The following is a 12,403-nucleotide window of genomic DNA, read 5'->3' as shown; positions in this document are numbered from 1 at the left end:
CTTCCTAGATAACTGAAAAAAATTACTGAAAGTTTGTATGCTTTTCCTGTCACTCAGGAATACACAACCTCACTGATTTCAGAGTTGTGTATTGCTGACTATACCCTCCCTTTATAAAACAAAGGTATTAATGTACAACTGGGATTCTCATTTAACCCTGACTACCCTTGCCTACAGCACTTGTTACATTTGAAGAAACTGGGGGTTTCCACTCTATTCTAAATTCCAGCTACAGCTTTGATTTTTGAGAAGTATAGAAAATGTTACAGTAAAAGTTCAAATGTTGGGCCTATAGCTGCTGTATAACCTGAAATATTTTAAAATCTTTTGTAAATCTGTTTTTTACAGCACAACTGAGGTAAGAATAAATATAAACACACTTACCCACTTCTGTCTCTCCTCTTCCATTCTCATTTTAGCTGCCTCTTCCATTCTCATTTTAGTTGCTTGTTCTTGAGGATGGATTGGAACTGACTTTTCATCTGCAACTGCATTTTCCAACATTTTCACAGAGTCTAAAATATACATGTTACTTAGCTGTAATTGCAGTCAGAGCAAGCCTTGGATCTTCTTTACATCTTTCTTTACAGTTTCCCAATATCTCTCAACAAAATGCATAAGCTGCTCTTGAAGAGATCTATATCCTACTACTCTGACTGTCTCCATAAGCTGGAAAATCAGTTTTTATATAATTTAAGTCTTTAATAGCCCTTTATCGTGTGTCTTTCTTGAATACACAGTAATGTCCCAGCTTCAATGGGACTGAAAATTACTTCTAATATTACTTGGGAGACCAAGGGCAAGATCATCCTGAAGAATCAAAAGCCACACATTAACCACTTGGAACAAAGAGGGTCTAAAACTGGCGGTATTGAGAAAATTATCTAACATTCGGCTACTGTACAAAAAGCAAGTCTCAATCCTGTACTGTTAGCTTCAAATAGCAGCACATTTTCCCCAAGGCATGGTTTCACTCATGCTGCACTCTCCAACCCCCAGGCATTATGTTGGCATAGCCATGTACATGATGGAACTATCACTTTATCTTGTTTAAAAAAACAAGCACCCTATGAAAACAAATAATCCGAAAGCAAAAAACCCAAAACCCAATGCCTCAACTTGATTACTTGAAAACTTCAGAAATCCTACCCAACATACAAGATCACCAATTCGGCATTAGCCTAACCAGAAGGGCACCAAGGACAGACATGGGAAGTAGCCCAAGATAATTTGCTATCAAACAAACTGCAGTGTCTAATTGCTATAAATTCCAATTTTACAGAAAGGTTTCTTTAATGGTGCCTAAAAGCAGAAAAAAACTCCACGCATCAGCTTATACTTGTCTTGGGCATTTATAGCTGTGAATCTCCAAAGAAAGTGGCTTTTCACAGGTACAGAAATTCAATGCTAACTCCTGCACTGAGAATTCTATCCCTGGAGGCAAACACCTATTAAGTACAGCAATACCAAGTGTGGAAACAATTTGAGTAGATTTGAAAGATAGCAAGGTATTTTGGACATCTGCTCTCTTCAAGATCTCAATGGACAAGTTGGACATAAGAGCAAAAACCTCTCATATGTGGTTTCAACAAATCCACAATACCTTGTGGGCACAGACAGGAAACTGTACTTTTATTCAACATGACAAAACATTTAACACTGGAAGTTCATTAACAGTTTTGTCACAGTCACTGTCATAGTTCCCCCGGTACAAGTCTTTTGCTCCTACACAATAAACTTTGATGCAAGTATGTACTGTGTACCTTTGGCTTCAGACACTGTACTTTTCTGCTGCTCCTTGTTAAGTTCTAAATCACATAATGGTCTATTTTCACTAGCAATTGTGCCTGATTCAATAGTTTCAAAATCACTTTGACTCTCTTTCTCACTTTTTGACGTCCACTCCTCTTTTTGGCTTCTAATTTTGTTCAACAATTTCTTTAAGGCAAGTTTTGATCGAGGTTGACAAGTTTTTCCTTCTTCATGCCCTAGAAAGAATAGATACTGTTAAGAGTTTTGGGTAATGAATATCTTCATATCATAAAAAAGGCCTCTATTTCCTTTTTATTGCTTACAGAGTCGGACAAGTAGCTTAGATGTATTTTTAAAATCTTAGCAGAATTTTCTCTTACTTGCAAAAGAAAAGCAGTAACTTGTCTCTGCAAGCTATAAAAGAAGGACTAAGATGGATGCAGTCTTTTATAGTCAAACTGTAGCAGAAATATGCAGTACTATCCCCACACCTGCCCTCTGCTTTCTATCAGCACTGGAAGCACAATGCACCACAGACCAAACATCAGACTGTGCCACCCAAGGGATGCAGAAGTGCTTGCTCAAGCAGCAAAGTTCACGGAGACATTTCTGGCTCACATCGTATGACCCTGGACCACACAAACAAACAGGACACACTCATGCATCCATTCCAGCCTACTCAAAATGTGCAGCAGCTCAGCCACAAACCTGAACATAAGACATACAATAAGCAGACTATAAAGCTTTGAAATATCTCAAAATCTTAATTTCACACATCAGCATCAGTCCATAATTTATACTAAGTATACAATAATCATTATGACTACTAACAGTGTAGTTCTTACAATTGAAAATTATTCTCAGCATACTAATAAACTGAAGCATATCAGAGAAAGAAGTCCCATTGTCATTTTTAAATTCATAATCATTAGGGTATTAACCTCTACACTAAACATAAACCAAATTATACTGAATTACTTTACGGACATTATGAAGTTTTACTACTTAGGGCATTTTACTTATTACTAAAATTTATTTGATATACTAATCTTTTCTAATATAAAATGAAAAGGTTTAATTTAAATATGCAGTTTAGAAGTTTTACTTTCTGGTTCATTAGGGACCTCCTCTTCTATCATATGTCCTGATTCTTGTTGAGTATCACAAGGGAGCTCTGGTTGAGTGTCACAAGCAGATTCATGCTCCAAGGAGATATCAAGATCATTATCTCGAGCTCTGTCAGAAGGAGCTGGCAAAGGTTGTGGCTCAAACTGCAGAATCAGGTCTCTTTTCATGTCTAATTAAAAGAACACAATGAAATAAAATGACCATTTGGAATACAAATCCAACAACATTGCAAGACTACACTCACACACAAATCCCCAGGAAATTCAAATATCAAGAGGTTATTTTACAACAAATCTAATCCAGCTTTTTTTTCCCCACCAAAATACAAGATTCAAAACTGTTTAGATCAATAGCCATCTATTCATTCAGAACCTCCACAGCAGTTTCCACCACAATATGCTATGTTTTTCAAAATAAAAGTTGATGTGGTGAAAGGCTTAGCTTTACACCAAAAGCAGCTCACAAGATCCAAAAAACTTCATGAGGGAAAAGACACAACCTGACCTGTCTGTTCACAAGGCTGCCACAGGAGAGTGATCACACAGTCCAGGTGTGAAATCCCAGAAGACTGCATAACAGGAATTCCCCTATGATCACCTTATTGACTGAGGGGGTTACTGCCTACAAGGGATGTGGGACACAGGGGAAGAACACCTTGAAATTCTATGCTTGTTACATATACTTAGGGGAGGAACCCAAGGCAGGGAAAGGAAAGGATCAAGTTAGTCAGGGGCAGAACAATTATGAGATAAAAGTGCAAAAAGAGTGAGATAAAATGAGAGTCAGTCCACTGGTCTGGCCATGCACTGTATCTGACAGTCTGTTCTGTTTTCTCACTAAATTCCAATTGTAGCTGTTTTTCTACACGAGGAACACTGTTTTGTATGCATGTGTGTACATAGATATGTGAGGGCCAGTAACTGAAACAGGGACCAGAAGTCACAGGTGCACTTGTGTCTAGAGCATTGCTAACTGCAGAGGCTAAATGCATAATGAATGCATTTAGCTGGGTATGAGTATCCGCATGCAGTGGCTAGCAAATCACAAGCTAGACTAGCTAGCAAGAATGGTAAGAGGCTTAGGAGTTATACATCAGTCAGCTCTAGGACTTGGCTGGGTATTGTAGAGGCCAGGAGAGCTTACAAACTGTCTAGGAAAGGGATCAGGAGATCCAAGCATTGAAGCCAGCTAGAGAGGAGAGGAAGGGATCCTAAGAAACCTGCTAGCACATGTGTGTGCATCTCCAAGACTACAAGAGGATTCAGGGTCAGCTACTGGGTAGACTTAATATATAAGGTCAGTTTCCACAGGAATCCATAGCATGTACATGTCTGTCCATATGCTCACATGCCCAGCTGGGTCTGTGCAGTAACAACTGGTGAAGAGCAGCAGATCTTGGGGATTCACAGGCCCAGCAGCCAGCAACTAGGAAGACTAAGGATCAAGGGCCAGCTGCCAGGTAAGAGCAAGTGTCTAAAGCTATCCACCAAGTGATCCATAGCACATATTTGAGCACATGTGCATTTGAGTACATACATGAGTATGAGATGTAATGTTAAGGCTCCAGGGCCCAGTATGAATCACTGGACTCTAGACTGGGTGTCTGAAACCTGAGGAGGATCTGCAGTTGGCAGAGAGAGACCCAGGATACAGGGAACTACTCCTGGATAGACTGAGTGTCCAAGACCAGCTGCTGAAGGAATCCATACCATATTACACACATATAACCCACAAAAGGCCTTCATGTTGATCAGCCAGAGCAATAAACAGAAGAAAGCCATTTGTGCTGTTTGTACTTATGTGAGTGCTGCTTTTCCTGCTGGCCTCCATGGCCAGCTGTATGGATTTGCCCTGGAAGGCTGTCTGTGTGCATGCCAACTAGGATACACACACAGCTTTGCTACCAGCTGCACAGGGAAGAGGCTGCTGTAGCAGCCTCTCCTTTACTGGGTGCCAGATTCCAGCAATCTCCAACAAAGAACTTACTCCTGTCTTCACTGCACATTTCTTCAAATGCAGACTCCAGTTCTCTCTGCCATTCTTCTTTTATTTCCATGCGTTTGTATGGTGGCACTGAAAGCTGAGGTGGCATCTGTGCAACAGCCTGTCTCCTGCGCATCCGCTCTTGAGCATGCATTTGCTCCAGTTCTTCCAGGAGTCTTTCCCTGTCCTTCAAGAATAAAGAAGGGATAACAAACTTTCAGTGTTCACATTCAGACAGCCACATATCAAGACTGATACAAAATGCTTCCATTTGGTTACCATGATGTTTGGTTAATGTTCAAAGTTAATCTCATTCTAGGGAGAAAGTGCTTCCTCAGGAGAAAGCCATATCAGCCCTTTAGACACAGGAGTCATCAATACTACCTAGAGAATCTGATGTTAAATACAGGATCAGACTACACCTGCAGGCCAACTTTACTCAAGATAATTAAGCTTCCTGTTTTATAGGTAAACAAGTATTTCTTTTGCCAAGTGACTTTTGCTAGGATATAATTCAGCAGTTGCTACTTTTTAAGATGCAAACTAAATACTCTTTGGCGCATTGAGTATATGTGAGAGCTATTTAAAAAAAAAAAAAAAAAAGTTTGTTGGCATTTTTTTTTTCTGTTAATTTCAGGAGCACCAGTAATATTTCCAGAAATCCCCATTTTAGTTTGGTTATTCATTCAGGGCCAATCATATCCCAGATGATAAAACATACGCTTTTCTTTTTCTAGACAATGAAAATAGATGTGAAGCTATCAGATCACAAAATTTTTTTGAATGTAGATCACAGTACAAAGACTTTTCTTAGTAGTTCAATTTTTATTTCTTAAAGGAAACTATTTCAACATTTCCAGACTTGCACACTAACAGAATATCAGTCTTTGAGTAAAAACTTAGGAAAGTTTCAAAAAATAAAAAAACTTGCTACCTTCTTAGCAATATTTTTTCCACTGAAGTACCAACTCCAACTACATCTAATGTGGAAAAGCAGAACTCATTACCTATTAAAGTTTTGCTTGACTATTGTTTAATAGCTGGTCAAACATTCAGATAACAAAAATTAAGAGGATGTTCTATCATTCTCACTCCTTCTAAATGCTAAAACAAGCAAACAGATTTTGACTTTTTTTTTCAATGACATTCTGCAAACTTTATTTAGTCCATCAATTTCCCTCCTGTAAATGTAATTCCTTTATTAATCACCTACCTACAACTTATTTAACAGTGGCTGTTCTGACATTAAAAACAGACATAACTGCTTTGCCTACCTTGGCCAATTGGATCTTCTTCAAGGCGTGACTTCCCCTAATATGTGCCTTTTCAAGCTGCTTTCTTCTTTCCCTCTCTGCCCCCCTGCGTAGTTCCTCCAAACGTCTCCCTTCTTCTTCAGCAGCTAAATGAGCGTCTGGCTGGCAGTCAATCAATAGTTTAGTCCGTGAAGTTATTTGATAGTTTAAAGCATATGTAACAATAAATAAATGAATAATTCTGCAGCAATAGCACTTAAATTACATACAATGCTATGTGAACATGCTTGAATGTCTATGTTGCAAGCAGGACCAAAATCACTTTCTACCTTTGGAAAAAAATTCATTGTTACGTATTTTATAAATTTAGGTGACAAAGTGTTCCAGTTTCAAGCTGTACCAGGGGCAACTATTTATACGATTTGTTATCACAAAGTGGTTACTTTTCCTACAATACTGATATGGTCAACATTGCAGATTGAATACTTCTATTCTCATGCTTTTGTTTTGAACAAGGAGAAAAAAGACCCTGAAATATCTTCAATCTTATTTGGGAAACCAGAAACAATCTGCAACTTTCAAAGAAGAAAGATCTTCCTAACATAAAAATATACTTAGGAATAAAAAAAAGTCATTTCAAATAAGCAAGGAAAATACAAGGCAAGTCTGGGAGTACATTGCTAAAAAGAGGGGAAGAGAGAAAACCAGGGCAACTGCACCTATCAGCATAAGCCACAAGTCTTCCAGTTTGGTGTTTGAACATTATACCAGTCTTGTGATCTCACCTTCCAATAAAAGCCTGTTCACAAGGGACGGCTAGGTGTGATCCCCTAAGTGACTGAGCACATAACAGGCTTTAGAAGCCTGCCCATCTGAGATTCTCTTCAGTAAGCTGCTTTATACAAGTTATCTTTAAACAGGTTCTAGAAAATCCACCGGCTGATATCCAGACAGTGTATGCAATGTAAAGAAACATGAATGTAACGCTGTAGCACAAACACTTGGAGTTAATCACCTGCCCTCTTTCTACTTCTCTATCCACCAAAGCTTCAGCAATATGGTAACGTGTAACAGAAAAGTTGTCAGCACCACAGGTCTTCATCGCAAGGATCTTTTTCACTTCAAAACTCTAGGAAGAAAAGTACAACCACAGCTGTATCACAGAACAGTAGCTCCACCAAAGCAACTAAACAAAAGTGATCTATATAGCTAAATTATTATTAAAAGAAACCCACCCCACCAAATTACGTCCTGAAAATAGTGTTTAAAACCTTATATACATGTAATAATTAATAAACTACATCAGCACAAGGCAGATCTAGAGGGCTTTTATAATGGAGAGCATATAACAGTCATAGGCAAACCCCTACACAGATATTGATGCTCATCAGTGTCATGTTTCAAAAGCACTAATTTAAAAGCACTTGAGTTTAATGCATTAATACAAGTCCCACTTAAACAGCTGTCACATTCACCTCAGAGCAGGGCAACCACAGACCCACAAAATAATTATACCCAACAGCTAAGCAACACTTCTCAACTACAGACTTGCTTTAGGAAACTCAGAGCCATTATGTCTAATGTATTAGTTGACCAGAGAAAAGAGCATTTTCTGTAACTTCACTGAAAAGTGCCTATTCATAGAATGCTAAGTTGCTGTAGTTTTTTTAGAAGTTTTGGGTACTCTAACACATTTCAACTCTTTTCTGGAAATCTGAACAATAAGCCAACAGACCCTCCCTCTTCTTTCGCTTAGCCTCATGTTCTCAGTAGCAAAGTAGCCAGGTTAGGTTATTCAATATCCCGTTGGACTTGTCTTTGTACTTAACATTTCCTCCATTAATTTTCTCTCAGCTTCCTCTTCCCTCAACCTCCTCCTAAAAAGGTGTTCTTATCCACATTAACTAAACTGGAAAGATTCATAGCTTGAGTGCTCTAAAACTAACACGTTCATAAAGAAATGAACACACACAAAGAGCAGCATTAATTCTCAGAAATATCTTAAACTTATCTCTGCATAAGAAGAGACATACAAAACTTCAGTATTGACGATCACTATTTTATGAAGACTGTAGAAAGTAAAGTCTTTAAATGAAAATCAAAGAATTATAGAACCATTTATATGGGAAAAAATCTTCATCGAGTCCAGATATGAACTCAGCACTGCCAAGTCCACCACCAAATCATGTTCCTGAGTGCCACAACTCACATCTTTTAGGTATCTCCAGGTAATGGCGATTCCACCACTTCCCCAAGCAGCCTGCTCCAGTGCTTGATGAGACAGCAAAGAATTTTTTCCTAATAGCCAGTCTAAATTTCCCCTGGTGCAACTTGAGGCTATTTCCTCTTGTCCTATCACTTGTTACCTGGGTGAAGACACCCACCCTTGCCTAGTTACAATCTCCTTTCAGGCAGTTGTAGAGGTGACAAGGTTCCCCCTGAGCCTCCTTTTCTCCAGGCTAAACACCCCCAGGTCCCTCAGCTGTTCCTCTTCAGCTTTGTGCTCCAGACCCTTCCCCAGCTCTGTTGCCCTTCTCTGGACATGCTCCAACCCCTCAATGTCTGTTTTGTCCTAAGGGACCCAAAACCGATAAAATTAATTTTAGCCTTACCAACAGAATTCAGTAACTTATTTTATGGTCCTTAAACAATATTTTTGCATGTTATCCTAGTAGATAAAAAAAAAAAGAAACTGCTAAATTTCTTAATCAATGCTAATAATAGTAATTGTAACAGATCAACACTTGCAGATAATGATTATAGCTATGAGAACAGACAAGTCCCAGGCCTAAACCTCATTAGCCAGATTACCAGTGCCTGCCCTGTACTGGGTTACTTTCAGAATGTACAATTAAACACTTCTTCTGAATTACTTAAAATTAACAAACTAATAAACTATTAACAAACTAATAACAAATAATTATTAATTACATGTAGTCAATCAAATCTCCAGAATTTTATTCAAAAGCTGCGATGATGTGAGAATTATGTTGGAGGCTGCAATTTTTCAATCAGTGTCAAAAGCAATTTAGGCTGAAAAAAATACCATACTTCCATCATGGTTTTGTAACTCCTCTCTCTTTTTTTTTTTCCTTCCTTCAAAAAGCAAATAATTCTATACTAAAATCTGGCAAAACTGGAGCAGCAAAGTATCATGAAATGGGACAAAAACCCAACACAAAACTCATGACCCCAACTCTAAAAATGCTATGACTACTCAAGCAGAGTATAGTAATACTTTTCAGTTTTTATTTCCATTCCATAAAAATCTAATAGATCATGTAAGAAAAAGTAAGTTTCCAAGAACGCTGCCACATTTTCCAATAAAATGTTGTTCCAAAAAAAACCACCAATAAAATAGTGTTTACAGTTTAACTTGAATTAAGTAATTTTTCATTTGGTCTAACTAAATACAGCCTCTTAAAATCCATAATTCTGAGAAACAAAATGGGTTATGACATTAGAGTAAAAATACTTCTTTTCTAACTGGGTAAAATCACAATAATAGGAGTATCTTTAGAGAATGTTTCTTATATTCTAAGTAATCACGCCATGAACAACAATGCCCTAGCTCCTTTTTATGAAATTATAGTCAATTGTTATTGCAAAAGAGCATCAGATTGTGATTATAGTCGCATTTACTAAGCTCCTTATGCAAACATTCAAAAAAAAACAAGCAGACTTACTCAGATGACCGTGTAATTTCTCTAATTCACAGGATTTAAAGTTAAACAATTCCAATTCAGTGCCTTTTGAGTAACACATTTGCAAGAAAAAGCCCTAGATTTACCTTCCACCAACTGACAGTCAATATCTTTTGTTTTCTCTCTCTTGAAGCAGAAACAGGAATAAAAATCTCTCACTCTTTCAATTACTTAACATTTTCCCCCCATGAAGTACATGGCCATGTAGTACATGCCACCCAATAACTCTTTAAAGAAAATAACTTTATTCTTAGCCCTGTTAGCCCTGTGCCCTCCCAGCTACAGGTCTACAATAAAAGGATTAAAATCTATACAGATATGAAAACTAGAAAAAAGGCTTAAAGTCAGCTAGTCTTTAAATGGAACAAATTGGCACGCTGTGCTATATGGAAACAGAGTAATCTTTTTTCTTCAACAAAAACTCAGTATGTCTGCAAAATTACTGATTCAATCTACCATTATCAAAACATGAAACAAAACAAAGAGAAACAAAACCTACATATTGCAGAAAATCCAGATGTTTGCAAACTCCCCTAAAATGAGTGTAAAAGAACAATACTTAAATAGAGCACTGACCCAGACATATCATCCAACTAAATTGTACATGCAATTCTGGCTTCACCAGAACCTGAAGAAACCTGGAAATAAAGCCTTCTTGCTTCCCCTGGTGACAAAATACTAAAGAATGAGGAGAAAATTCTGCATTTATAAAATGGAAAGGAAGATGCATTATTGATGTTGCTAGATAAAAGTATTACATATTAAGTATCGTGTCATTTCAGTTATTATGGAAATCAACTGCAGTGACTATCTATGGGGAAGGGTTAAATAAAATGCGACACAAGACCCATTCTAAACTGCAAAAGTTACTACAAAGCAAAGCTACAGTATCTCATGTTTTCTCAACAATGCCAAACTGAGCAACAGAAGCACCCGAAACCAGGAAATAGTCAAAGTTTGGACCGATACAGATTTCGCCTGCTCTACACCAGACACACTGGGAATGTACCCTGTGGCACAACATAGAGGGCAGCAGTAGCGTGAAAGGGTGTACGAATTTACCTGAACTGTACCAGACAGGACCTTATTCCAGATGTACTAAATTTCAATACAGCATATGTTTCACCAGAAATAACCCCAAACTTTACCACTCCCTTACAACATTTGTTTTAATCTTCACCCATATCCAGCTTACATAAAACAAAAACCCTTGGGCAGCCAACAAAAAGATCTAGAGAGAAACTTGTACTAATGAAAGGTCACGGGTACTCCTTCTAATCATTCTTAAAACTGGGAGGGTCAAACCTTACTCAGTTTTTCCAGATACAACACCAAACCCCTATCATCCTGCACTCTAAGCTGTACATACTGTGCTGGGATGTAGCTGGGAAAAGTTTTGAAAGTTTCACTGGCTCTGAGAGGGGCTAGTATACCTCAACCCTTTATTTTACTGTCAGTAGTTTGAATATCCCTGACACCACATGAGGCAACTTAGGCTCTGCATTCATAAAATCCTACTAGTTAACTCCAAAGTAAAACCACATATAATAATATTCTTTCTGCAGTGCAGATCTGCAATCCTACAGCAAATTCTACATGTATGCACCAGCTTTATGAAATCAAAACAGCATGAATGAGGTACAAAGCCACACCTCAAAAGGCTGCAGCCTCCCCAGTAGACTTGGGTGATGGTTTCCCATCAAAACTAAAGAGCTTCCCATTCATTTAGGATTTCTTACAAGAAAACAAAATTGCAGGGAGGAAAAAAAAACCAACAAAACTGCCCCACAGCTAAAAACACAGAATTGCCTTTATTTCAGAACTAAACAAAATGCTGTGAACTATATCAGTATGACAGCAGGCTGAGGAGGCATGTAATGTACCTGCTGAGAGAGATCATTGTAAAGCCTAATATCACTGAGGCTACTCAATGAAAATGAGATATGATGGAAGTTTAAAAAGACACATTAACTACAAAAATAAGAGTCTGATTACAAGAAATAAAATTCACATATAACAAGAGATCAATAAAGTACCCAAGTTTAGTAGCGAGAAATCCGCTAACATCTAATGAATTCACTCCCTCGGCTTCTGCTGAATAACTCTCCTTGTATACGCAAATACCGACTCTGGATGTCCTGTTGCAAGGAGTCAGACCAATAAATATATATGGTACCCTTGAAATTGTAATCCCTGTTGTATCATGGATACATACTTCAAAAGGACGTGGCGGAGGAGGTGGCAGGCTTGCAACTTTGGCTGCTCTTTGTTTTTCCACTTCCAGAGCACGTTTACGCGCATCTGCTCGTCTTGGGGGAAAAGACAAAACAAACCACAAAAGAGAGACAGAAAATTATTCAAGCAACAGTGACAGAACAGTGCAAAATAAAAGGTAAACCTAAAATGAGATTCTTAAGTACCTGCACTAACTGGTCGGGCCATAGGGATGGGGAAGCATATTAAAAAGATAACAGAACTTGGGCTGGAAGGCAGCATTAAAAATTACCTTCTTCAAGTTATGCAAAAACATTAATGTACACAAGCATCCCAAAAGCAAGGCAAAAATCTCTGCTTTTCACCTAA

General features: G+C 38.0%; 1 protein-coding gene across 4 annotated transcripts in view; it reads right to left on the bottom strand.

The window, feature by feature from the left end:
- CEP295 (centrosomal protein 295) overlaps nt 1-12,403 on the bottom strand; it is a 42,783-nt gene that overhangs the window by 25,315 nt on the left and 5,065 nt on the right. For 3 of the 4 annotated variants that reach the window (XM_030269342.4, XM_030269349.4, XM_072927127.1), the window contains exons 5-11: nt 12,036-12,129; nt 7,132-7,245; nt 6,138-6,278; nt 4,867-5,050; nt 2,858-3,049; nt 1,764-1,988; nt 385-515 (exon numbers count right to left, since the gene is read on the bottom strand). In XM_030269342.4, the coding sequence (XP_030125202.4) occupies nt 385-515; nt 1,764-1,988; nt 2,858-3,049; nt 4,867-5,050; nt 6,138-6,278; nt 7,132-7,245; nt 12,036-12,129 (1,081 nt within the window). The remainder of the gene's footprint in view (nt 1-384; nt 516-1,763; nt 1,989-2,857; nt 3,050-4,866; nt 5,051-6,137; nt 6,279-7,131; nt 7,246-12,035; nt 12,130-12,403) is intronic. The other variant, XM_072927128.1, reaches the window with a different exon arrangement.

Source organism: Taeniopygia guttata, chromosome 1 (genome assembly GCF_048771995.1).
Source record: "Taeniopygia guttata chromosome 1, bTaeGut7.mat, whole genome shotgun sequence".
NCBI classification, from domain to species: Eukaryota; Metazoa; Chordata; class Aves; order Passeriformes; family Estrildidae; genus Taeniopygia; species Taeniopygia guttata.
Note: the sequence above shows the minus strand (reverse complement) of the source record. Positions and strands in the feature narration are given on the sequence as shown.